The sequence below is a fragment of the Notothenia rossii genome, assembly GCF_949606895.1.
Source record: "Notothenia rossii genome assembly, chromosome: 5".
NCBI lineage: Eukaryota > Metazoa > Chordata > Actinopteri > Perciformes > Nototheniidae > Notothenia > Notothenia rossii.
The window spans coordinates 14,710,309-14,736,804 of record NC_136903.1 but is presented as its reverse complement, the minus strand read 5'-3'; the positions used below and the strand labels follow the sequence as shown (position 1 = coordinate 14,736,804).

General features: G+C 41.1%; 2 protein-coding genes and 1 long non-coding RNA gene across 10 annotated transcripts; 2 read left to right on the top strand and 1 right to left on the bottom strand.

The window, feature by feature from the left end:
* Positions 1-5,727: 5,727 nt before the first annotated feature.
* ano5a (anoctamin 5a) lies at positions 5,728-24,633 on the top strand. 8 transcript variants are annotated; one of them, XM_079681931.1, is made up of 22 exons: positions 5,728-6,021; positions 9,360-9,427; positions 9,913-10,050; positions 10,357-10,395; positions 13,617-13,724; positions 15,208-15,276; positions 15,560-15,844; positions 16,038-16,157; positions 16,310-16,425; positions 16,514-16,648; positions 16,745-16,850; positions 16,988-17,048; positions 17,212-17,363; positions 17,667-17,747; positions 18,690-18,918; positions 19,071-19,243; positions 19,361-19,458; positions 20,139-20,269; positions 21,235-21,440; positions 21,538-21,737; positions 22,004-22,109; positions 22,592-24,633. In XM_079681931.1, exons 1-22 carry the CDS (start codon positions 5,952-5,954, stop codon positions 22,820-22,822), a joined length of 2,922 nt encoding a protein of 973 aa, XP_079538057.1. In that variant the 5' UTR covers positions 5,728-5,951; the 3' UTR covers positions 22,823-24,633. The 8 variants fall into 8 exon arrangements, with proteins under 8 accessions (XP_079538057.1, XP_079538056.1, XP_079538059.1 ...); XM_079681930.1 differs by having other exon boundaries at positions 10,354-10,395; XM_079681932.1 differs by lacking the exon at positions 17,667-17,747 and adding an exon at positions 18,080-18,154 and having other exon boundaries at positions 5,729-6,021; positions 10,354-10,395.
* On the bottom strand, positions 23,386-25,204 carry LOC307039668. The gene is made up of 2 exons (XR_013808317.1): positions 25,066-25,204; positions 23,386-23,909 (listed from the first exon to the last, which is right to left on the bottom strand). It is a non-coding gene; the product is annotated as an uncharacterized lncRNA (long non-coding RNA).
* On the top strand, positions 24,699-26,178 carry LOC307039664 (succinate receptor 1-like). Its single transcript, XM_079681939.1, has 2 exons — positions 24,699-24,857; positions 25,112-26,178. The coding sequence occupies exons 1-2, from the start codon at positions 24,792-24,794 to the stop codon at positions 26,138-26,140; spliced, it is 1,095 nt and encodes a 364-aa protein (XP_079538065.1). The 5' UTR covers positions 24,699-24,791; the 3' UTR covers positions 26,141-26,178.
* Positions 26,179-26,496: the final 318 nt, after the last annotated feature.

Here is a 26,496-nt window from a genome sequence, read left to right as displayed (position 1 = left end):
CCATTGAAAACACCTATGTTGTTTATAAATGCCTAGATTGAGCCACAAAAAGAAATTGGCACTAATCACGTAGGCCTACCATATAATTATGTTGTACAGATGGCGCGTCCGATCCCAACACCTGGCATCTATCCACACGAGTTTAGATCGACTGAAGACATACCTCACAATAATGTTTTTTAAATGCAACACTTGCTTGTCTAATTATTATATTAGGGCCATTATTTTTCAGTGTAAAACAAGTTAAAGGGCCTTGCTGTGTGCTCAACCTAATATGCAGTGCAAAAAATAAAGATCTATACAAACGACACAGACTCAGACCACCTCCGTTACAGTCAAAGGAGATTTGTTTGTGTAGTTGTTGAAGCTAGTGACCCTGAGGCTAATTTACGAGTATTACTGTATATTATGATTTATTTGTTGAATATATTGTGTGTTGATATTGGGAATCTGGCAGTTACTAAAGTTATCAGACACATTTTGTAAAGTAAAAAGTAGAATATTTGAATCTTAAATGTAGTGGAGAAGTAGAAAGAAAGTAGCATAGGCCTACAAGTAGGCTACCCCAAAATGGTTATTTTTAGTAAATGTACTTTTTTTACATAATTTTTTACATTAGAATATGTGTTACACTTCAGTAACCAAACCAAAATGAAACCAAACTACTTTAATGTAAAGCTACTTCAGACTTTACTACTAGTAAAATTACTTGTAAGGTTTGCTGTTCGAATGTAGCTGTTCATTTATATATTTCTAAAACATATCATAACAAAATGTTTCTGCTCTAAATTATCCTTTACAGTATGAGTCTTCTGTATACAGTAGGGCAAACTTGATTTGTTTGTGTAGTTTATGATTATGTACTTGTGCAAGTTTTCCTTTGAATGTCCTCCAAGTGATTCCCAGTACTGTCCCGTGAACCTATTTATGTTTCCCATCCCTTCTCTTTGACAGAAAAAAGAAAGACTAACATGTCAAACGGGTGGCCCTTCGTGCCTTGTTATTAAAGACAAGTTTCACCATTAGTCTTGGAAACCTTGGAAAGCCGTGCACACCCAGGAAGAACCACATGTCAAGGAGGAGAGGTGATGTGAGGCTGAAGAAAAAGTGGTCAGGAAAATAAGCAGCTGTATTTCTGTACTCAGCCACACCCCACAGTGGAGGATAACATAATTACAGCAGCACAGGACTGTGTAAACCACTTGAAAAGCGACAGAGGGGGCCGCTGCGGCTACATTTGCCTGGAGTGGAAGTACAGGGTAGAGGGGTGGTGGATGGGAGGAGCAGGGAAAAGCTGCTGATGGACCCTTTCCTGAACTCCTTCTTATAGAGGAAACAAACAGACAGACGAGGTGAACGACTGGGAAGATAATCCAAACACTGTGCTGCTTTAAACAATACAGAACAAAACCCTAAACTAAACATCCGAGTGATTGCTGAAAGAGTCACTAGAATCCACAGCCCTTGAACACAGTCCTAGCAAACAGTGTCATATGTAAATAGTTTTTACCTTGACAATTATAGCCTAAAATACTCACTGAGGGTCTACTCTTCAATTAAAGCTACGATATATAATGGCCTCATTTCTGTGTTAGGTCTTGGAAAGGCTTGATAGGCTAATGTAGTTGTGAAGGAGTTATTGGACTTGGTTTTCTTGTTATTATTGCTATCAGGAAATGTACAACCTAACACTGGTCCGCCCAGTAGTAGTAGTAGTCAGATCGCTGCTCCTGCTGATATTAAATCTAGGTCTGGGTTGGGATTCATCCACTTAAATGTGCGCAGTCTTTTACCTAAACTAGATTTTGTCCGCATTTGGGCAAGCTCGACTGACGCCGATGTCATTGTTTTATCAGTGACGTGGCTAAATAAATCTATTTTGGTCTCTGACATATCCTTAAATAGTTACAGTGTATATCGTACCGACCGACTTAATAAAGGTGATGGCGTTGCCATTTATGTCTAGAATAAGTTTAGTGTAACCACATTGGTTTCCAAATCCATTAGTAAACTAGAATTTTTAGCCTTAAATATCGAAGTGGCAAAGGGTCAACAGGTCATGGTGGTGGGCTGTTTCAGACCCCCTTCAGCTGTCAAGGACTCCTTGTCTTCATTGGCAACACTTTTATCTCAACTTGACTACAAGGAAATAGTGCTGACTGGGACTGGTTAACTACAGTGTCAGAGGATTTTAAAAACCTTTGTATCTCTTTAAATGATACTCAGATTATAGACAGCCATACTCGCCCTAACATTAAGTCCCAAAATAAATCCTCCTTAATTGATCTCATTTTAACTAATGTTCCCTATAAATAATCATCTGTGGGAGTATTTGCTAATGATTGGAGTGATTACTGTGTTGTAGCAACAATTAGGGACACAAAGGTCCATAAGGGTAAACCTCGCATTATCATTAAGAGAGACACACAACATTTTGTGGAGCAGGGTTTTGTACATGATCTGTTTAGTTTTGATTGGGGACAATTTTATCTGTGTGATGATGTTGAAACTGCATGGTCTTATTTTTATCTTGGTTTTATGGAAATTATTGATAGACATGCACCCCTGCATACATTTAGAGTGAAGGGACGAGACAATCCTTGGTTTTCTGCTGAACTGTCTAGTCTCCTACATGAGAGAAACAAGGCCTGGGCAAAGGCTAGGAAATCAGGCTCAGAGGTAGAATGGCTGCGTTTTAGGCAGCTAAGAAATAGCTTCATATCACAAATCAAAAGTGCTAAGCCTAAGTATTATCTGTCAGTTACCACAAAGAACCTGAATAATCCTAGAATATTTTGGAAAGCCATAAAATCGTTATCCACCGGTGAAATCCGTAATGAGCTGCCTCCTTGCCTTACCACAGCATCTGGCACTATATCGGACATCCACTATGTTAAATTGTTTTAATGAGCATTTTGTGTCCTGTGGTTCTGTTTGATTCTGTTTCTAACTCGGCTACTGTGAACACCACAGTCTGTGACTCTGAAAAACGTGGTTTGGAAACCCTTTCAGTTTTTCTCTGAAGTCATTCATGAAGCGTTAACAAAGTTAGATCCTAAAAAAACGGCTGGCCCGGTCAACGTAGAACCTTAGCACCACCTCTTACTTCTCTTTTTAACCTCTCCCTCAGCACGAACACGATTCCAAAAATATGGAAGTCAGCTTATGTCCTTCCTCTACTAAAAGGTGGGGCGGCTACTTTATTAAATAATTATAGGCCCATCTCTAAACTGTCAGTTCTGGCCAAGGTTCTTTAAAGCTTAGTGAGTGAGCAGGTAAAGGTGTTTTAAGTAACAATGACTTACTATGTAAACATCAGTCAAGTTTCAGAAAGCAACATGCACCATCACTGCGACAATGAAAATGGTGAATGATATTGCTTACATCTTAGACAAAAAGCACAGTTGTGCAGCTCTGTTTATTGATATTTCCAAAGCTTTCAATACTGTCGATCATCAAATCCTGAAGCAGAGGCTGGCTGGGTGGTTTGTGCACTACTCTCTGAAAGGTCCCAATGTGTCCATTTTTATGGGCTCACTTCTGAGTGGTTAAACATTGCAAATGGTGTACCACAAGGTTCTGTTTTAGGTCCACTTTTATTCTCCATCTATATCAACAGTTTAGGTCAAAATGTGGATGAAGCAACTTTACATTTTTATGCTGCTGGGACTCCCAGCAGCTTCTACTGAAGCCGAGTAAATCGCCAGAACGCCGATACCTCCTCATTTCCACCGCTCCCATGTTTTATTTTGTGTTGCCATAAGTTAGTCTCTCTGCGTTTCTGCGCTGGGCTAATGCTAATGCTGCTAATGCGAGGATAATAAAATGGTGGCTTCACAACACTTTTTTTGAGTTTTACGGGGCGTGGTTTGCAATCCGCCCAGCCAATCAGAATTATAGCTCTTGAGAGTCCCTGCTCTGTAGCAGGGACGGAAAAGGGGGTAAAAAGGTTCTCATTAACTAATTTTAGTTCCGGCTCTTTTTGGTGTGAACGCGACATTTCGGAACTAAAGTGGGAAAAGTACTCCGGTGTGAACGTGGCTAAAGCATACTTGTCAACCCTCCCGATTTTCGCGGGAGACTCCCGATTTCATTGCCCCCTCCCGGTTTCCTCCCGGGCTCATATTTCAACTGCATTTCTCCCGATTTCTGACAAAATCAGATTTACACACGACTGTTTCCACTCGGACTTTAATACAGCGACACCATTGTTTGGTTTCAATGGTAACACGTCTCTTTAGTAGCGCGCGCAACTCAAAGTCTGAGAGGGTGAGGCAGATAGTCACAGAAAACGGAACAAGAATCAACAACTACTCCACCCTCTGCTCACTCCTTTCCTGTAAAATACAGGTCAAAATACAGGTCCAGCCCACACATAGTGCTACAGGCCGCAAGGCAGTGCCCTTATAACTACAATTAGCATGTTAATGTTAATGTAACAGCTCCGGCGATCCACTAGCACCCCCCCCCCCCCCCCCCCCCTCCCCATTTTGCATTTTCAAATGCTCCCGATTTCTGAGGTCTAAAGGTTGGCAAGTATGGGCTAAAGTCTCATTTTCAAGAGAGACCTGTTCAGTGGAAATGGGAGTCTCCTGTTAAGTAAAATGGTGAATTGAACCAAATGTGTTGTTTAGTTAACAAGTTCTAACTACAGTTCTAGAGCTGTTCAACGATTCTCCACTCAAGATGCAGACAGTGACTGTGTCCTTGCGCAAAAATTCGTAATGACTATTGTGTAATTTTATCTGACAGATGGTCTGGGGAGATTGGGAAGATAATATCATTAAGTTCAGAAGCAGGAATTAGAAATTGCTTTATTCTTCAAACATAAAATCTTTAGCTGGTCCAAGTTTTTATCCATAGAGGGAGTCTCAGAAACTCTGGATATTTTGCCAAACAAATTGCATTAATGTCTAAGCAAATAAATGATCTAAGGTAAACACAGGGACGGCAGCATCAAGACCCAATAAACACTTGTAGACTTGTCTTGTCTTTGTATTTTGGGTTGTATTCAACGGCTGGTTACTGTGGCAACCTTATTTCCGAAGTTCTTTTCTACTAAAAAATTACCTCTGCAATGCCATAATGGAAACTAAACTAAAAGAGCCGACGAAAGATTTTCTTTTTTTTGTTCTTTGTTGGTAAGTAGAATACTGAAGTCAGTGCAAACATCAACTTCCAGTTGTCTGGATTTAATGAAGTCCATGGAGGAATTCGGCTTCAAATGTATACTAAGCTAATGTTAGCTTCTGTATGCAGCTCACATTGTTAGCAATGTTATCAGCTATAGGTTAATGTTTCATACAGTATTTTCAGCTATCCATTAATGTTTATTGAAGAAAATATATGTAGGCCTACATCAAATGTGAGAGGAACTACACGAGTTAATAGAAAACAAATACAAAACAATTAAGATAATAGTTATAAACAGAAAAGAGTTACATTTCAAGTAAACATATTTAGCAAATACACATTAGGTTTTGATTGCCTTATTCTTTATATTTGTAAGAGTGGTGCCATATTGTCCTTATTGTAATGTAGGCTAAGTACAAATGTGCAACATTTGGGTTAGGGTCAGTCCATTTCTTCTTGTGAATGTGATCCCTAAAATACAATCGGTTGTGTAAAAAAAACAATTTGTATCAAAATTCATCACCTTTAAAATCTATAAAAATGTCCGCATCCTGAAGTTGTATCGTTTGTCCCGTTGTTGTCTGTAGACATGCTAGTACCAGGCTAGTACACGGTCTGTTAGCCCCGCCCTCACGGACCTCCCTCTGGGCTGAAGTGATGCAGCAGGCGGCGGTCAGTGGGTGAAGGAGGGCGGCTTGTGGGGAGCAGCCTGGTGGACTAGCAGAGACTGAAGGAGCACTGCTTGGAGTTAAACCGTCTTGCTGGGGATATCTTGGTGTACATGAGGACCGATAAGGACCGTACACCAGAGTCTCAACATGCACCGAATAACGGGGAGAGCGGGAGGCGACAGTCTGATTGAGATGAGCCCAACAGACTCTTTCAATGGTGAGTAAGTTAGCGGAGAGCCTCAACCAGCCTGCCGTAGTTTCGCATTCAAAAATGTTGCTACTAACTAAATGTATTTATGTTTCATTAGTGTTGGTGAGATAACGTTACTGTCCTACAGCTGGGAAATCAACTAAGACTAAACTGAGGTCGGGTGTTCCCCAGTGTGTTAAAAAAACTTTAAATGTATTTGTCAAGGACTAGCTACTAAACCAACATTGGACTAAATCTACAACCTTTTTTAAGATTGCTCTATGGCAATTGACAACATAACCATAACACTTCTATTTAACAAAAAAGGTCAATAGTTAATTAGATGTAATGTATGTCACTGGTTGGCTATGCTATGGCATGCCCTTTCTGGCATAACTCGCAAATTACAGTGTTTACTTTGCAGTAACAACAATCTGTACCAGAGAGCATTTGAAAACTATTTTAAGTTATATTTGCTCTACTATTTAAAAATGGACCCACCCTGTACATTTCCCCTTGCGCATTAACAACCTCATTGTATTTCTTTCTATGGACACAACAGTGATTTATAGCCAGCCAGCCAGCCTCTGACAGCTGGCCTGCTTTCTGGAAATACTTTGTCACTTACCGGCTCACATTTATCCACAAGTACAAACCCCAAATCTCTCAGTGCCTCTGGCCTAAAGGGATTTTATAACAAACTCTAAGAGGTTTGTGATTTTTAGCCTTTTATGGTGTTGGTGAATTGAGGGTGATTCACCATGGATGCTTTCCAGAAGCCCTTATCTGAAGGAGTTGATATGATAGTTTTGTTTTTCATCATGTTTATAGCAGATCATTGCAGAATCATGAACTATAATGTATGTTACATGATGCTCTGTGTTAATGGTGCGTAGTGATAAAGTGGGAGACTGTTTTTCACAATTCACACTCAGCTCTACAACATAAAAATGCCTGTAGTACTAGAAATCTTGATTCTTTTAGAGGTAAATAGATTAAACAATGGTGATGAAAAAATGCTTTTGTCCTACATAAGAACTTAATAATTGTATGACCTAGTGCCTGCAAAAATGAGTTTTCATATACAATCAAAAACATGTAGTGTTAATCGTAAATATCCCCAGACTGCTATTATTCCCAGACAATTTAGATTCTTAATGAATACAAAATTAACATAACTATCTGAGACTCTTTTAAATTTCATAAAGTAAATTCAACTGCGCAAAGACACAAGTCCAAACACACAGACGAGAGAAGGTTAGATTCCGACTTACTTGGATTATACCTTGTTGTTGCATCCTTACTGTAAATATGGATTACATTGATCTGGCACTGTCTTGGTGAACTGGCCTGTAGGTGTACAGTATGTGAGCACCTGAAACGTACAAATCGAAATAGAACAGACTACAGTTTCCTGTCGTAGGAAATTAGACAAAACCCGCCCACTGTGTTTGTATACAAAAAATAATATCTACTGAAAGTAAGGCTGCTGAATTTACATTTACACCTTGCTAGGTGGCATTTGTAACACTGAAAAACTACAGGTGCAAAATGCCAGACATCTACACTGATAGGAGGGGGAGTCATATCTCTCTTATTTCAATATACAAGCTGTAATTGTTGGCACTGTTTTATGATTCAGCAGGATTTGCCTTAAAGTATTTGTATAGCTGAGTTGTAAAATAACTTTCTTTGTTTAGGATACATATTGATGTTTGTAGTTTGGAATCTGTTGGGTTGCTGTGGTAATAAAAGAACGAGACAGAAGCTGCCTTTTGGCATTTCCTCTGTGATCAGCTGCTCTCTCGCGAACAAAGCCTTAACTGTGGGGGCTTTTTGGTCAGGTTGGAAAATAATGTTTGCTGAGAGCTGCAATACTGAGTCCAACTGTGCACAAATATCCTCGGCTATTAGAGGCATCCTTATATGTTGTAAAGGAAATACATTTTGGAACTTCTGACGGCAATCAAAATCAAATTCAAAATCCTTTTTGGATCTTATGTTGTTTTAAAGGAAAATAAAGTATTGCATAAAACAGTGGCTGATGGGGTTTACGTTTCAAATCTGCTGTATATTGTGCTGTATAGAACGTATTGCCTTATTTAGGGGGTCGCTGCTTGTCCCCTGTAAGCTTTAACATCCTGTCTTGAATCAAAAAGTAAAATTAAAATAGAGAAAAAGGAATTTAGAGCAAAACTAATTAAAAAATGTTTGTTGTTCTGGAAAATGTCATTTATTTTAGTTTTGAACCACTAACTTTTACTTGGCTAACTTGGTGTGTAATAACGTAGAGACAGAAAGGTTTTGATGTTTGTTTCAGGTCAGTGAAAGCACTTTTTCTGTGTTGAGTCCAGACTAAATATAACCTCACAGAGACCATCAATTAGGAAGGTTGTATTTCTATTTAAACACAGACACAGAGTCTGAAACCTTGTTCTGCTTTTTTACTTTTTGGGAGATAGTGTCACAGACTGTACTTGAAGTTGTCCCTGCTTTTCCATTTCTCCTGCTATTTGTTTATGTAAATCTCTTTCTCTGAGTGAATGAAAGGCTTGAATTGCTCTCGTCAAACAATGACTGGCAGGTAACAGCAGTATTTTGTAATGATTAAAGTCATGTCTCATCACATGGGCAGCTTTCATTTGCATCACATGGATGGGGTTTCCCACCCTTCTCAAAGCACTCGGGTACAAAGGGAAGTAACAAAACACAAAAACAACCGGGCGGGAGAAAAAGGTCACCACAAGGTGAGGTTTTAATTAATAAAAAAGTAAAGAGGCTCACCAGCCAATTTGCAAAACAAACTTAAGTAACTAAGAACAACTTTCTGTTAAAAGAAAGTGACTAAATAGTACAACACACGCAAAGATAAACTGGAGCACATCTCCTAACAATTCACAAAAACACAGGCCTCACACAGAGACACCGACATGCTGCACACATGCAGCCAGAGGAGAAGGAGAGGCCACTGCAGCCTTCCTCAGGTCCTTTAAGGAGGCCGGGAGACAATCGGGGAGAGAGAGAGAACCACACACACAAAAGCACACATACACAAGCACCCACTGCGGCACGTAACACACTCAAAGCACAGCACCATGGCTGTGTGTTTCTCCCACAGTGATCCTGTCAAGTCATGCTGTCCGGCCTATGGGAGCACTGCCACAAAATGCTGCACAAATATAGACCACAACGTCTGTGAGTGCTCCTCTATTAACTGAGGTGGCTGTTCATATGCCTGAAACTTCCCTTTCCTACCCCCAGCCTGTCTGGCTAAAGTTCATTTGACTTGTTATGATCCTTTTACGTTGGTTAAAGAATATTATATCTTATATTAATGTAATGTTGCTTTGTTTACTGTCTTGCAGATGATGTAAATGGCTACCACCAACATGTTTCATCGAGCACAGGATCCCTCCCACCGGAACAATCACCGGTAATTCACCACGCTTACACTCACACAATATTATTTTTATACAATTTCCAAATAGCCATTTCTATACTTCCCATGTAGTTAAACATGCTCGCAAGTTACCCGAAATGTAATCACATTTTTTGGCTGATTTGAATTTATTCAAGCTATTTAAATATGTGAAAATGTGCTCTATTCAGCTTTACAAGACGCATACATGACATATTTCTGTTTGACAGTATAATATATTCACTTCCAGTATGTCTTTTATAACAAATTGTATTAGGAAGTACATTGTGTATTAGTAAATCACTTAATACACTCAATGACTTTCCTATTATGAATCAATCTACTGCCCACTTGTGGTCAACCTTTCTATCTTATTAGAGCCCAATACTCGTTTTTTTCCAGTCCATTCATAACAGTTTCGGTTTGTAATTGTCATGAGAGTGATATATAATAACCCTCATGCTCCTGTCTATTCTCCCTCTTTCACACTACACTTAAAGTCTCCTTTAACGCCTGATGTGTGTGTAGAGACCTGTGATTCTCTCAACACCAGCCTGGCCTCGCTGGCCCAGTCTGAACACAGCGACAGTCCACAGCACGAGTCTGACACTTTAGAGCGAATCGAAGCTTTGACTGGGGTAAGACACCAGTGAAGGACACCGCTGCATGCTGCTGTGTCTGCGTGTTTGTGTCGTCTCACACCGTCTCTGAACTCAAACCTGAAACGGAGAAAGACCTGAACCCTTCTGACCCTGACTCATAACAGTTAGTCGTCTCCAGAGTGTTAACAAGTGACATCATGTGTAATGCTGTGTAAATGGAATGCAAGTAGTCTGGCATTTAAAGACCTCTGAAAGGTGGCTGCTACACTTTCAGCTGTGTGTTGTTGAATTTGTTGTGCTGTTGTTGGGCTCTCCCTCACTATCTTGGTTCCTTCACAGCAGTGGAGAAAGCGGGCCCAATTCCTGAAGTTTCGTTCCAGGGTATGGCATGGTAAAACAGGCTTGTGATGTGATGCAACTTCATGCATATGTCTGGCTGCAAGCCTTTCTTTCTTTCTTTCTTCCTTGTCTTTCCCTTGTTGAATTTCTCCACTGACATTAGATGTTCAGAGAATACATTTTGGACATCAGAGCTGAAATCAATACACATTTATTGGAAGAGAGCTGACGCTGGCTTTAAGAGAGCACTTTTGACTGCAAAGAGCAATAGAAAAACGCAGCATGAGCTTATGTGTTGATGCATCATAGGAGTTCATTAAAAATGGAAAAGGCGTTTTCACTTGCTTTCTTCTCACCTTTGATAATTGTCCACTTGACTGAAGAGAAATCAACAGCCTGCTGGTGTTAAAGCATAATTAGAAAGTGCACACACAAAGACCTGCTCATGCACCGTTTACTGTATCTGTCATTTGCCCAGCTTTTTTTGTGTGTGTGCATTTACGTGTGTTCACGTTTTTTAAGTGTATACATTCTATACTGTAATCACGACCCTGCCCAGTGCTCAAGACAGGACTGCTCTTTGCTGTGGCTAACCATGTAACGTACTGTAGGCTTCTTCTTTTGAATACTCTCAAATGTGGTGGTATTTAAACTGTGCAGCCCATTTGAATGAATAGTGGAACAATGACCCCCTTCATGGCAGCTAATCTTTAAGAAAGAGAACCCTGCAATTAGATACTTTGATAATCTGCCTCCCTTTACTAAAGACTACGATTTAGCTGAGACTATCACATCAAGGACTTTACGAGGGGAGGCAGCTGCATAAATGTATCTATAATGAAGAATAGAAATACAATTACTTTAAAATGCATGCAACATTTCAAAAGGGTTACCTCTGTGACACTCCACCGAGGCTCACCGTTCAAGATACCATTTTGTTTTGCAAATCTAAGTATTTGATTTTACTTTTTTAGCTATTGAGGATAATGTGTTTGTGTTTGAAACAAATCTGGAGGTTGCATTGATGGATGAACCTATAACTTAGAGATCTAGAGGCCACTAGTTACTACATATGGCTGACAACAAATATCACGCGTTGAGGTTTTTTTAAATTAAATATATTCTGTCTAAATAATATAGTAAAAACACAAAGAACAGCATTGCACCTTATTTCATAGTGTGGCCCTAAAAGAGACTTTTTCTTTTGATTGAAATAGAGAGGAGTGTCATTGGCTGAAGAGAAGATGATACATTATTATACAATCAAGCAGCTGAGATCTATTTAAAATGAAAGAGGTGACCAGTTTCAAAGAAGTTCTTTTCTAAACTCTTTTAGCCCCAAAATAGAGATATCGTATAGAAACCCATCCCTGAAACTAGTAGCATATTTATCTTACGGTGTGTTCTATATTTACTATCCTTAATTAAGATAAAAGACACACACATGTCAAAACACCCAGTAGTTAGGGTGTGGTCTCTAGCAGCTTTACTGAGCAGACGCGGCTCCAAGCAGATGCACCGGTTCCATACGGCTGATCTGTAATTATGGAAAATGAGAGAGTTTTTACAGCTATGTCCCAGTTAAAGAAAGCTCCCACCCTGCCATGGTCAACATGGTCCGATCTAGTCTGGGAGGTAACGTGGACTAGCGGTTAGCACTGTGCATGATTTGGAAGGACCGCAGAAAGGTTGAACATGTACATGCATATTTTTCTACATGTTAGTACAGTATGAATCAGGGTGGTAGATTGAGCTGTAGATTTAAAAATAGCTGTCATACTTACAGTATAACACGGATTGGCTGAGGCAAAGTACTTGTATTGATAGTGTCCCATTTGCACTTTGTACAGTGTTGGGAAATGGTCCAGATTTTGTAATTGATTCTTTTTGAACAGTCAGACTCGGGGAGATTATACACCAGCATTCAGTTTTGTCAGAGGAAATGTCCTTATGGTGTCCGTTGACCTTTCTCCCTGAAATATGTATCATTTAAAAAATATAACCCGATGGTCAGTGTTGTGCAGTACACTGACATCGCTCCCCCTGACGCTGTGATCTTATTACATTAGTTAGCTAGCTGGCAGCCACCATGCTATCCTGTGCTGATGTCATCTCTAGGAGTCTCCTCTACTTCTCTCCTTTTATCCCTCCTCCTCTGTCTCTCCCTCTCTCTTTCCTGGATATCTGAGCGAGTGAGGGCTTGTCCAGGGAGGGGAGTGGGACTGGATGGAGCCGGGGGAAGAGAGGAGTGAGAGTGAGGGAGGTAGCGCTTTTAAGGCCGAAGCTTGCTCCCTGGAGAAAGGCAATTTTGCTCTATCAGACAGGCAGCCTTTCCGCTGGTGCATCATAACCATAAAAGGAGTGGACCATGGAGGTAGAGTGCTCTTCCTTTCCTCCCTATCCGTAAACTGCCAGCTCTATCGGAATTACAGTACAGAGCTAATTCATAGTATTTGTGATGCTAAATGTTAGCAAATTCTCTGAATTGTCTGTGTAGGTAGCTACTGTAGTGATGACAGAACTACTGGCACATGGTTATTTTTAGCTTCCTGAACAGCTGAAGCAGCAAGCAGTCATGCCTTCCTTTCCTCCCTCAAAGCATTCCTGTGTAGTTCATTTCCCTTCAGCCCCGTGGCTGCAGAGACAGACACTCAGGGGCTAGCATTTACTGGCTAGCACATGTTCTGAATGTTTTTAGCCACCAACACAGGTGTTTTTAAAGACAATAGATTACAGATTATACAGAAACAATGTTGGAGTGTTAACCCAGATGTGGCTGCTGCATGTCTTTGTTGTGTGTAAAGAATGTTTTTAATTAATGTGTACTCCTCTCTACATATCCTTTGCTATGAAATATAAACAAAGGTTATGGTAAATGAGTTGACTGATGACCTAAAATCAAAACATTTTATGTCATTTTCTGCACTCAATTCTGTGAACAAAGATATCTCTAAAAGCCTATTCTCATCTTGTTCAATACATCCTGTAAATGAGACATGAGGAAAATGAAACACCACACAATAGCAGATGCCCCTGCATTAAGAATGCTATTTGTGATTGGAGTGAAGATTTGATAATCAGTATTTTTGCTGATTTAGTCCAGCAGTTCCGTATGAAGTGGTTTGGTGCCTTGCTCTTTAGGTTTTGCTGCCACTGACCCATTGACTGTCTGCTGTGGTGAATGCATCCAAAGACTTGTTGAGCTGATACTGGACCTGTGTATGTGTTTTAAATGTTGTGACCTTTGTTCCTTTTCCTTATAGATTGACAAACAACAACACAGCAAAGACTCTGTGTTCTTCCGTGATGGGGTGCGCAGGATTGATTTTGTCCTGTCCTATCTTGATGATAAAGATGGCGAGAGAAAGCAGGTAAGAAAAGAAACTCTATGCCATTTGTTTTTAATAATACAGTATAGTATTTCCCTAGCTTACTCTCTCCATATGTGTGTTGTTTTTAATGAATTATTATATGTTGTTTTGTGACAAACGTTTTTTAACATGTATTGTTCTACTTCCAGAAGAAATGATCTTAAAGACATAATATGGCACAAAAGAGCAGCTGTTGTTATTTCCATGTTTTGACTTAAACAGTAAGAACTGTGTCTTACAGGATATCCTCAGAGTTCACAGTGTGTGTCAGCGGCATACTCCAAATACCAAAACACTGATAAAGTTAGATAAACTGTTATTTTCAGCTTGTGTCAGTAATCCTCTCACGGAATTTCCCTGAGAAGGTCACTTCTAGAGATACACCTACAGCCCCTTTTCTTGGGAAAATCAACTTTGAAGTATTCTTTTACCTTTGCTGGCCAGATTTGTTTTGTGGCTCATCTATTATTCAGCTGTGGGGTGCTGAAAGACTTGCGTGTGTCTAGTGTTTGATACGGAGCTGTTAGTCTTCACAGCTCTGTGTTATAACTCTGGAATAAGGCTGTGTGTAACTCACTTTCTACCCGCAGCCATCTGTGAGTCAACACTCAGACCTCTGGCCTCTTCAGGAACTTGCTCATTTGTTCCACTGTATGAGGAAGTGCAAACGGGAGGCCAGTTCCTGTGTGTTATCCACATGTGGTGTTAAATGTGACCGTAAATTTAAGCTCTAACAAGGACTGTTAGCACTCAGTGACTGCTACTTTTGTAAAAAAGATACTGAGCTAATTGACTGTGGATCCATTCAATCGTATTGCTGTTTTGTGTATCATACCATACAATGTTATCCACATACATATTCTTCACAATTGTTTAAACATGATTATGATTTCATGTGTAAAGGTTTCCTATTATTCAGACTCTTTCCTTTCAAACATTTATAATGTTATTTGACACTCTGTGTATTTCATTTTGTGGTTTTTGGTGTTTTGAAAAGGCAGTAAATGATTGAAACAAACTTGTTAATGTTTGCAGGGCCGGTTCTAGACAATTTGATGCCCGAGGCGAGATTTTAGCTGATTTTTCTTCTTATATCCGTTAGAGCAGCTAGCACCAGATGCTAATAACAACAGCGCCGGTACTGGTGCTCTCTCTCTCTCCCTCGTCCGCTCCCACGCTCACTCACACTTTGGCTGTGAGCTGCGGGCGCCTGATAAGTCGACACCCCCCACTTTCATCACTTACAGCGCCCATCCTACAGGGCAAAGGAAAAGTGTAACCGGGGTGAAAAGGGTGTTACCTTGACTTAATTATGAATGTTGTTACATCAAGGCTGAAAATTAGGATGAGCACCAACGGTCAAAAATGTTTTTTTCCCTCCCAAAGCCACCAGCAGAGCGCCCCCCCAGATCTGGCGCCCTAGGCGACCTCAATGCCAAAAACCGGCCCTGAATGTTTGAATATGCTTTGTTTTCTTTTAAAGGAGAGGAGGAAGATGTACGAAGCTAATTTAGTGAACGTCGGCCTGGAACTGGAGACAGAAGATAAATCGGTAAAAGTCCAGCTATCATTTCATGTCTTTTGTGTGTTTATAATATGTATATATGGTTAATCATATTTTTTTTAAGTAAAAACGATTATCCAGTACATAAGTGTATTTTTGAAGCAGCCAAAACAAACACTGATATTTATCTTTATACTTTATAGCCAATAAACCATGCATTTTTCATAAAGCCTGTAAAAGGCATTCTTCAAGCATGTTTTTTTATCACTGAAATAGTTTTAGTTTATGATCCAATATCCTTACACTCACGCCTCGCTGTCATTATATTCAGGAGTCGGACGACGGAAAGACTTATTTTGTGAAGATCCACGCTCCATGGGAAGTCTTGGCCACCTACGCAGACGTGCTGAAGATCAAGGTCCCATTCAAGGTCAACGACATCCCAGACAACGGTGACATGCCCATGAACTGGCTGTCCACCCCCTTCCGTCTGCCGGAGCACATCATGCACCCCGAGCCCGACTATTTCACGGCTCCATTCGACAAGAGCAAGTCCGACTTCTTCCTCATCGATGACAAAGCGACGTTCTTCCCCCCATCTGTCCGCAACAGGATAGTAAGGATTCTTTGATCATGACGTTCTTATCTTGTTTGAGACTTACAAATGAAACATCACTTACACATAAAATGCAGAATGAATGCTGGCCATACATACTTTTTAAATAACTATTTAATAAACTTCTTCATAACTAGATGTTCTTATTGGCAAGCTTCAGAACATTTCTCCTTGTATTTCTCTCTCTGCCCAGGTCTACTACATCCTGTCCCGCTGTTCATACTTCAAGGATGAGTGCGGAGTTAAAGACAAGAAGGGAATCAAGAGGTTACTCAACAACTGCACCTACACTGCTGCCTTCCCGCTGCATGATGTGAGCGTCTTTTGGTGAACTTTTAGCTTTTTAGTCTTCACTCCTTCTGTTGGATGTCCACTGTGTGGTGTTGCAATGCAATAATGAATCATTCCTTCCATGATGTTACTGTATGAAAAAGGTAGTGAACTGTGTCTCTTGTGTACGTACAGTGTAGATACTGGACAAAAGCTAAAGATGCTAATTGCGAAAGTGAGAGATACCATCTCCACAAACACTGGGCCAGATTCTTCTGTTTCTACAAGGAGCAGCCCCTCAATCTCATAAGGTACATAAACAGGAAGTCATATCTGATGTGTGTTTGCTCAAAATGTGTTTAAAAGAATTAAAGGAAATGTCATTTCCCCCTTCAACAGGAAGTATTATGGGGAGAAGATAGGTATTTATTTTGCCTGGCTGGGCTTCTACACTGAGATGCTGTTGTTTGCTGCGATAGTGGGAACACTCTGTTTCGTCTATGGATTCCTCACCTTCGATGACAACCAGTGGAGGTGAGTTTATCAAGAATACACGCCTGTGTTGTTGGTTTTCAGATGTTGTTGCTTTATTATTAGTATTTAGTAATAATCACTCTCATTTCCCTACAGTAAAGACATATGTAGTGCTGAAATCGGAGGGAACATTGTCATGTGCCCGCTGTGTGACAAGAAATGTGGCTACTGGAAACTCAACTCAACATGCAACTCCTCATGGGTAACAAATCCTGGATTTTCTGCTTTTGTTAATCATTAATATGTTTTACTTTTGACTTTTAAAGTGGTTTGAAGCTAGATCTCAACAATTCTGTTTTTCCTTTATCCCACTATTTCTCAAACTTGTTCTCCATTCAGCAATCGCACCTGTTTGACAATGTGGGAACGGTGTTTTTTGCCATATTTATGGCGATTTGGGGTGAGTAAATATGCTTCTCTGCATTTTCCCATTCTCTAACCCAGTGCACCACCTAGTGGGAGTTGATATATTGTTATTAAACACTGTTACTCACTATTTATTAAAGGGTCTACTCACCAAATCACAAAGAAACATATTTGTATTCACTTCGTATGCTCTGCAGTGACGCTGTTCCTGGAGTTCTGGAAGAGGCGGCAGGCTCGACTCGAGTACGAGTGGGATCTGGTGGACTTTGAAGAGGAGCAACAGCAGCTGCAGCTTCGGCCTGAGTATGAGACAAAGTGCACCAACCGCAAGCTGAACCGAATCACTCAGGTGATTGTGGGCTCATGGAATACTAATATGCTTTATGATAATGTTCTAATGTACCGATGTAACTTTCACAGGCTTTACCAGACAAGTAGATTGGACAGATTACAGGATCTGCTGTTTTTGCTGGATAACTACCCTCTTAGATGGTGGCATTCAGTCATCCAAAAGATTGTGTAAAGGGAGACCCTTTTATTAAGAACACTGTGTACATTGAGTCAGGAATGCGTAGTTAATAAAGTGACAGACATAGTGTTAAATAAACAGGCTGCCCTAATGTGACTTGAACCACATCCCACCCATCTTTAGGAAATGGAGTTGGTTCTTAACAGGACTCCCACAGATTTAATGGGGAAGTTGTTGCTGTGCTGGGCCACCGTGACACTCTGGGTAAGGGTGGCACTTAACGTGAAATGCCTCATTGGTGAGAAGGAGGTTTTGGTGTGGTGTAGTTGGTGTGGATAACAGACAGGCCCGAATGTACCCCTGCACCGCATTACTGTTTGTCTGGTGGAACAGTATCTTGAAAGGCTAGCTTCAATAGGAGATGAAAGAATTGGACTGGGACTGAAACACCTACACACAGACGGCTGTGATTGGGTGACCAGGCTCTGCCTTGCATCGGAGGCTAGTGATAGTTAAAGGAACATGGCCTTTTAGAGCTGTCTTTTCAGGATATAACACTTACTCCTGTGTCCATGCTTTGCTTGCTTATGATGTAGGAAATGGAGCCGTACTTACCAATAACAAGCAAGTGTGCACGCACGTGTCTGTCTGGAGCCACAGTCCTGTTATGGGTGAGCATTGTTTCTTTGGTAAACTTGATTAATCTAAACGCTTTTCATTCCTCTACCTGTTCCTCCATCGTGTGTCTTTTTGTCTTTCCTGTCATACTGTTCATCAACTTCACTAATTCCATGTGACCAGGGCCACTATGTTTAAAGCTTTTTGAGAAATGAATCTGTTTTTAATCATTTGAGAGCTGAGATTATTGTACTTCATCTACATTTAAAAAATATGGGGGAAATTATGTCATTCTTAAAAATATGGACTATTTTAAACCAAATGCTTTAAACATACAGGCCCGTAATCTGACTTGTTACTAAGAAAATTGTGAATGTGCTAATGGGAAGATAATTCCCGTCCATTGGGAATATCTGCATTAGCATGACAGTTATTCCTTACATCTACATGTACAGTATGTAGGCAATACATACATGTCCTCATTTGTGTTGGTGTCTAACGTGAATCACAACGGTACGGTGTTCTCACTGTACTGTTGTTTTTTGCCATGTAGTTGTCTTTCATGTTGTCTCTGTCTCTGTCCTGAAGATCTCATTGATCATTGCCTGCATCATTGGCGTGATAGCGTACCGTCTGGCGGTTTACGCAGCCTTCGCCAGCATCATGAAGGACAATCCCACCACCAACCTGCAGGTGGTCGGCCCCTACATCACGCCACAGCTGGCCACCTCTGTCACAGCCTCCTGCATCAACTTTGTCATCATCATGATCCTCAACCTCATGTATGAGAGAGTGGCTGTTTGGATCACTGACATGGGTGAGGCTCAGAGTGTGAGAGTGAACCAGAGTATTGCATATCTGTGTCTTTATGTATCCATTATGATCTTCATATTGATCCTGGAGTGTACAAATGTCTTTTTTATAACTTTTTTATAATTTATTCAAAATGTATGGCTTTTACTGTGGCAGAAATTCCCAAGACCCATCTGGAGTATGAGAACAAACTGACGGTGAAGATGTTCCTCTTCCAATTTGTCAACTACTATTCCTCCTGCTTCTACGTGGCTTTCTTTAAGGGCAAATTTGTCGGCTATCCTGGAAATTATGCCTATATGTTTGGCAGCACACTGAGGAATGAAGAGGTAACAGATATAAAAAACATTACATTGTATAATATTAGCGTTGGTACTTCAGCCTGGGTTTGAATATGAGTTTGTTCCTTTCCCTCCCCTCCTCAATCTCAACCTATCTACATTCAGTGTGACCCTGGAGGCTGTTTGATTGAGTTGACCACGCAGCTGGTGATCGTGATGACGGGTAAACAGGTGTGGGGAAACATCCAGGAGGCTCTGGTCCCGTGAGTACTCCACTGAACTAACCGTCCGAAGATACAGATGGTTACATTCACACTCTGTTTACAGGCTTCGCAGCTGCTTCACATATTTCATAGCTCATGGCTGGGGTCTTGGTTTTTATTTCGATAACATTGATTTTATTTAGAAATTCAGCATCTATAGTCATCCTGCATCCTGGTTTGAAAAGTAGTGACATTAATGTCCTTCATGCATACTCTTAACACAAAATCAATAAGATTTGGACATTTAAAGAAATATGGGTCATGATAGATTTTAACTTGTATCAGAAGAAAACATTTGAGTGTATATAAAATACATTTTGATGGCAAAATGTCATTCAGCTGCATCTTTTGTTGGCTCTCTCTCACATTGTTGTCATTGCTTACTGTGACACTTGAACAGAACAGAGCCGTCATTCATTTTCAGTAACAGCTGTGCTCCTGCTGAAGAGTCTGCTGTGAAAAAGCCATTCATCAGTGACTTCACAATCATTTTCCAATCTAAACGATTACAGAAATAAACCTTAACTTTTACATAATGTTACATTTAAAACAAAATTTATTTAAAAACCATTCATCGCTTTATAGCTTTTATTTGTATTTCACAACAGCCTCTAACATGTTTGTTATAGGGTGAATTATGTTGCCTTTAAATGACTTCCTCACCCCCTTGTGTCCTTCAGATGGATGATGAACTGGTGGGGCAGCAGGAAGGCACGAAACCACCCAGAGAGTCTGTACAGCCGCTGGGAGCAGGACCACGACCTGCAGGGCTTCGGACAGCTCGGCCTCTTCTACGAGTATCTGGAAATGGGTAAACATTCATTACATATTCGATCCTTTACACACAAAGAGGGAGATTAAGAGACAGGCTTGGAGCTTGGCTGCAGTGAAGACCGTTTATGAGAAATCCAGTGTCTGGAGACCTGACCTAGAGCGAAACCAAGACAAACGTGGGAAATAATTTGCTTAGGTATTCAACCTTTGACACAATTCATAATTTTCTCCTCTCACTGTCTCCTTTCCCACGGCATAGGTCTACGGCCTTGGGTATCACTGCTATCTCTCTTAAGGAGAAACAGCTTGGGCGCATTGTTGTTGCCAGTCTATGACAGAGCACAAGCCGCCATGAGGTAGTTTACTGTTCAGGGACGAAGGTTCCCTGGCGCACATTCTTTCCTATGGACGAGAGCTCTAGTTAGATTCAGGGTCCATCATTGTTTAGTCTCACTGATGAAGAATGTTGATTATTACACTCCGAATTATTTAAAACCTCGAGCTACAGAAAGAGTTCTTCAGAGTTGGTTTGGCAAGCGCTGTGTCAACTCGTGACACACCACCTGTTTTGTCAATTCTCCGGCCATCACTCCGAATAAACCACCAGTGTTTGCCATCAAAGCTCCAGCTCTCCTCGTGTCTTTCTGAGTCCTGACTCTCCATTGCTACAGAAGTTTCCCCCACAAATACCTGTTAATATACTGCTGCCACGCAAAGGAATAAACACAAACACTGATTTTAAACACATTTTTTGATGCTGGGAGACAATTAAAATTGCCTAAAGAACCCTGAGGAACTGTTTCTAAAATATAGATGGATAGATAGATAGATAAAGGATATATATTATAAGATAGATCAAATAAGACACATACACAACAGACAGATAAAGACAATTCAATGGATAAGATTGAACATGATAGCTGCACTGTCCTCTGAGATTCTGCAGATGGTGGTGTTCCCTCCTCCTGTCTCTCACTATCTTCTCCCCTCTTTGTGTCCCAGTGATCCAGTTTGGTTTCATCACGCTGTTCGTCGCCTCCTTCCCCCTGGCACCCCTGTTGGCACTCATCAACAACATCATCGAGGTGAGAGTGGATGCCTGGAAGCTCACCACTCAGTTCAGACGTCCGGTGGCAGCAAAGGCTCACAGCATCGGAGCCTGGGAGGAGATCCTCAACGGGATGGCCGTTCTCTCTGTGGTCACAAATGTGAGTGCTGGACAACATCTGTGTGCTTTGAGTCTTTTCAATATCACCAAGTTGTATCTCTAGTTTGCCTGACACGGTTTCTTTCCCCGCTTTCTAGGCGTTCATCGTGGCCTTCACCTCTGACATGATCCCTCGGCTCGTGTACATGTACGCCTACCAACCGAAGGGGGAGTTGAATATGAAAGGCTACATAAGCAACAGCCTGTCTTCCTTTAATATTTCTGTCATCCCAGTCGAAAACAGGCCTGATAACGATGAGAACCCTTCCTGGTTCAACAGCTCCATCGATACCTGCAGGTGTGTGTGATTGTAATGCTCTGTGTGTGACATAAATGTGCATGTGGAGGTAGTGCATGTTTCCACTTCTATGGTAATACATCTGGTGGAAGAAGTACTCGGATTCTGTACTTGAATGAAAGTAGAAATAATATGTCATAATACTAAAGTTAAAGTAATCTTTTAACTGGATTAGAAGTAGGGATTTATTACCAGCATTTAAGTATAAGTATCATTTTGGAAGTTGTCCCCTTTCAGAGTGTTAAATATGTCTTCCTTCTCCGTAGGTACCGTGATTACCGCTACCCCTCCGGCCACGAGAAGCAGTACTCTCACACTATGCAGTTCTGGCATATTCTGGCAGCAAAGCTGGCGTTCATCATTATCATGGAGGTAATACCAGCATCACTCAATGACAACTTCAACTGAGCTAAACATTCTTACCTCGGTATACCTTTATAAAGATATTTATCTTTTTCTCATTCCAGCTAAAAGTAAAACTAATAGGGGTGGGAATATCCAGAGGCCCCATGATATGATACTGTCTCGACACTTGTGTTACCATACAATCTATATTGCTATTTTTTACCTTTTCTTATAACATGTATTGAAATATATGGAAAGTTATTACTGTTTTTCACCTGCAAAATATGCCTTTTTTGTTTTGAACAACTTCCTGCCAACTGCTGACTGACAGCTGACTTTACCAATGACCTTACCTGAAAAACGTTCTGAATAAGCAATTGTTCCCCAAAAGTTTAATTAGTATTTTCAATATGAATAGTCCATTGAATCAAAGATTGATACCTAGAGCTTGTGTAAAGTGTTTGCCAGGAAATGGCGGAACTAAAACAAACCTGCTTTCTGCTCCACAGCACGTTGCGTTCCTGGTCAAGTTCTTTGTTGCCTGGATGATTCCTGATGTTCCCTCTGAGGTGAGGGCTCGAGTGAAGAGAGAGCGCTACCTGGTCCAGGAGTATCTCCATAACTATGAAGTGGAGAAGCTGAAGATCCAACTCAGCCAAAACGTCAATGAAGAGTGTAACTGCTCGCCTATGATCTACCCGTGTTTAACCAAACATGAGGTGCTGTCAGAGTGTCTCTAGCCCAGAGAGCTGCTGGCTAATCCTCTGGACATGATGTAGATTACTCTGCTGGGGTATGATGATACTGACCATGACTTTGCTGTAGTGCCTGTGTGTTTTGTGCAGTACACATACACACACAAACTAAGAACATATATATAAAAAGCCATCCCTATTCTACTAGTCTGCTGATAGTTAAAGTGCACGGAGTGGATCGACCAAGTCTCCATGCATGCTGAAACACATGTATTTAAACCTCTGGCCTACACTCTCTATGTTGCAATGAAAGCGCTGATGATAATCAACATTTGCTGTAAAAAATCCCAAAACACTGTGTCTAATCCAGACAAACCACTCTTGTTTAAATATGACTATTTATTGAATTGCCACTATAAGTAACCAAAGACTAGGTGCCTTAATTTATGACACACTTATCATTGGTTCTATATGCCAGTAGAATAACAGCCATTTAGAAACTGAGGGCTTGCTTATTGTGAGAATTTGAGTTGTCCCTTGTTTGTATGTGCAGCTATATGACAGTTCCAGTATTTCTAAGTCTATATTCAATTTTAGTTAATATTTAGTTTTTAAAGTTACAGTCAATCAATCAATCAATCAATCAATCAATACAGCAACTCATTGTATTCACATTGAGGTAATCCTTATTCAATTTTAACAAACTAGTATCCTCTCTCTGGCAAATACTAGGCTAGTAACATTTAGCTTTAATCTCATAACCGCCCAGCAGTTTCTCCAGCTTCAAATCTGACATGTGAAGTAGCTTTCTGTGAAGAGAAATCTGTGCAGCTGTTAGTACTGTGAGTGAAGGTGGCTTTTGTCCTGCAGTGGCCAGTTGTTGAGCAGCAGCAGCAGCAGCAGCAGCAGCAGCAGCTGGTGTGTGTTGACTGTTGACGGTAAGTCCTGTGCCTGGAGATGAGGAGCGGGAAGTCCTGAGAGAGTGAAGGGATCCCTTTTTGATGTGCCTCTGTTTACCAACACGTCGGAGCTAATGAAAGCTGCCCCTACCTACTGAACTATGTTTGCTCCATTACACAAAGCACGTCAGCCATCGCCCACTTCTTATGCTTCTGTTTGTCCTCAGCTGTGTCTGTGTTGAGAAGGAAAGATACACATTCTTTTTTTTATTTTGCACAAAGCACTTAATGAAACGTGATTACCAAGACGTAAACATGTCAGTGTCTTTGTGGTCATGATGCTACGCATTCATAATCAGTGTTTTGAAGCAACAATGTCTGATACTTTGTGTTCACTAATATGGAACAGTTGTACTGCAGGTGAAAAAGAAGTCTGAATTTGATATTTATATTGTGCTTAAATGACAACCGGGAGAAAGATGTAGCTTTTTTGTTTTTAAATTTTATGAAGGACATTTCATGGCTGCCTAAATGAAAACATGTGATACTTATCTGTTGTTGAAGTATTTCAATGTTAGGTAAAATAGCTGACTGCTGTGCTACAAACTCAGGCAACGATAAATCTATGTTTGATCGTGATGCATGTAGATGAGATCCTGTTGTGTTGGACAGTTTCCCCAGCTCATGTTCTGCGCTTAGCTAAACTATTACCTGTTGATGCCTTAACACATCTAATACCTGTGTTTTCTATTTTATTTTATTGAATATTTCTTTTCTTTAATAATAACATTTCATTTTATACTATTATCGTGCTTGGGGAAAAGGTGAATCTGTTTACTGTAAGCTTTAAGTTACAATGTTATGTTTCATTCATTCGTTTCTGTAATTTTTGTAATTGTCATGTATCCAAATATGTAAAAAGACAAATCTCCAAAATAAAGTGGCAGTTCAACTTGAGTAAGTGTTGGACCTGTTTGGATCTGTCCTGCTGCCGTGGGCTCCTCTGCTGAGGACAGAAAAGTTCCCATTTACATAACAGATGGCCGAGAGAACACTGATAACTATTCAGTGTTTGTTCACACTGGTGGGTGTGTTTTACACCAAAATATGTTGGCATGATTGTTTCACTTGGCACACCGCAAAGCCACCGTTACAAAGACATGGGCAACACTCAGGTGCAGGTAGGCTGTAATGGATCACTGTCCTTTTTAACATGTTATCTGGTTTATGACACTACAAATAACATTAATTTTGTGTCGTAATTATGATTGTTTATAAGATTTGTTTTCTATTAGGGCAAATATCCTGTCCATATATGTGGTTTTTACACTGAAGCCAAAGTGTTAACAGTTAAATGCAGCTTTTGATGAAGAATAACAGGAAACACACCATCTTGTAATGTGGATAAGTTGAACCTCTGCCCATGACCATCCAGCCTCCAGAGGCAGCCTTCTGCGACCTGAACTCAACCCGAGGTCTCCCGCTGATCCAGCTCTACGTGATGCCCACCTTCTTCCTAACGGTGTTGATCCTGGGCCTGCCTCTTAACCTGCTCTCCCTCTGGGTCTTCTGCCGACGGCTGGGGCGCTGGACCCGCAGCACGGTGTTCCTCTTCAACCTGACCCTGGCGGACACCTCATGGTTACTGGCCCTGCCATACCTCATCCACTACCACCTGGACCAGCTCTACTGGAAGCTGGGGCGGTCGTTCTGCATGACTGTGAGGTTGTTCTACCACAACTACTTCTACCTCAGCATCTTCTTCGTCACCTGCATCAGCGTGGACAGATACCTGGCCATCGTGCACCCGCTGCGCTCGCTGGTGCTGCTGGGCCGGAGGCAGACTCACCTGCTGTGTGCGGTGATGTGGGCTGCTGCTCTGCTGCTCAGCGTACCTGTTGCCACCATGACTGAGATCCAGACCTGCCCCGGGAGCAACCGCACCGTGTGCCCCTTGTACATATTTCTGAGCCACACTGAGGAGAGTCTCCCTTATTCCCTCATGTGTTCCATCCTTGGCTTTCTCTTCCCGCTGCTCTCCATCTGCTACTGCGGCCTGCGCAGCGTCATGGAGCTGCACAACCGCCCCGACCCGCATCACAAGCAGCAGCGGCTCCGAGTGCGGCGCGTGTTGAGCGCCGCGCTGGTTTTCTTTGCCTTGTTTTACCTGCCCTACCACATGAGCCGTAACGCCGCCGTAGTGATGCGGGTCTTGTACCCCAACAGCCCCACCTCCTGGGGGCGCGCAGACCTGGTCTTCTCGCTGGAGATGTGCCTCTGCAGCCTGATAACCTGCATCAACCCTCTGTTCAGCTGCTTAATTGGCAACCAGTTCAGGAAGGAGTTTCATGGCACTTTTGCGGTCATGTTTTGCCTATCTAAGAGGACCCGGATGACGGTGAGGAAAAGGCAGGGGATGTCTACTGTCACACCTGTGTGCACATTGCCTGAAACTGATTCCTGATGAGCTGGAGGAATATAAATTAATAAAAAGTTAATGAAAATGTGAATACATATTTTACATATTTAAATAATCATATGTGTAATCACATGTTTTTTATCAGTTGGAGATAAGATTAAAAAACTGCCTAAAAAAATGGTTTCCAGTCTCCTTTATCTAATGTCATCTCATATCGGATAAGGTCTCCTTTTTCCTTACACAACACTGCCTCTGCGTGGTTGATTTCATATACTGTAGGCTACTAACACATGCATGTGAATAGCGTGTCTGTCTTTCATTACGTGAGCAACAATACAATACTCCGTTTATTCAATTTAGTGAAATTAAAGCTTTGCAATGCTTCCCCTAAGTTTTAACAA

What these genes read in the sequence shown, in the direction of transcription:
- ano5a (XM_079681930.1), top strand. Translation starts at nt 5,952, where the DNA reads ATGCACCGAATAACGGGGAGAGCGGGAGGCGACAGTCTGATTGAGATG. An exon ending in TTCGATGACAACCAGTGGAG is followed by an intron (nt 16,649 to 16,744) that starts GTGAGTTTATCA and finishes ATTTCCCTACAG; the next exon opens with TAAAGACATATGTAGTGCTG. An exon ending in CAACATGCAACTCCTCATGG is followed by an intron (nt 16,851 to 16,987) that starts GTAACAAATCCT and finishes TTCTCCATTCAG; the next exon opens with CAATCGCACCTGTTTGACAA.
- LOC307039664 (XM_079681939.1), top strand. Translation starts at nt 24,792, where the DNA reads ATGATTGTTTCACTTGGCACACCGCAAAGCCACCGTTACAAAGACATG. An exon ending in TGGGCAACACTCAGGTGCAG is followed by an intron (nt 24,858 to 25,111) that starts GTAGGCTGTAAT and finishes ATGACCATCCAG; the next exon opens with CCTCCAGAGGCAGCCTTCTG.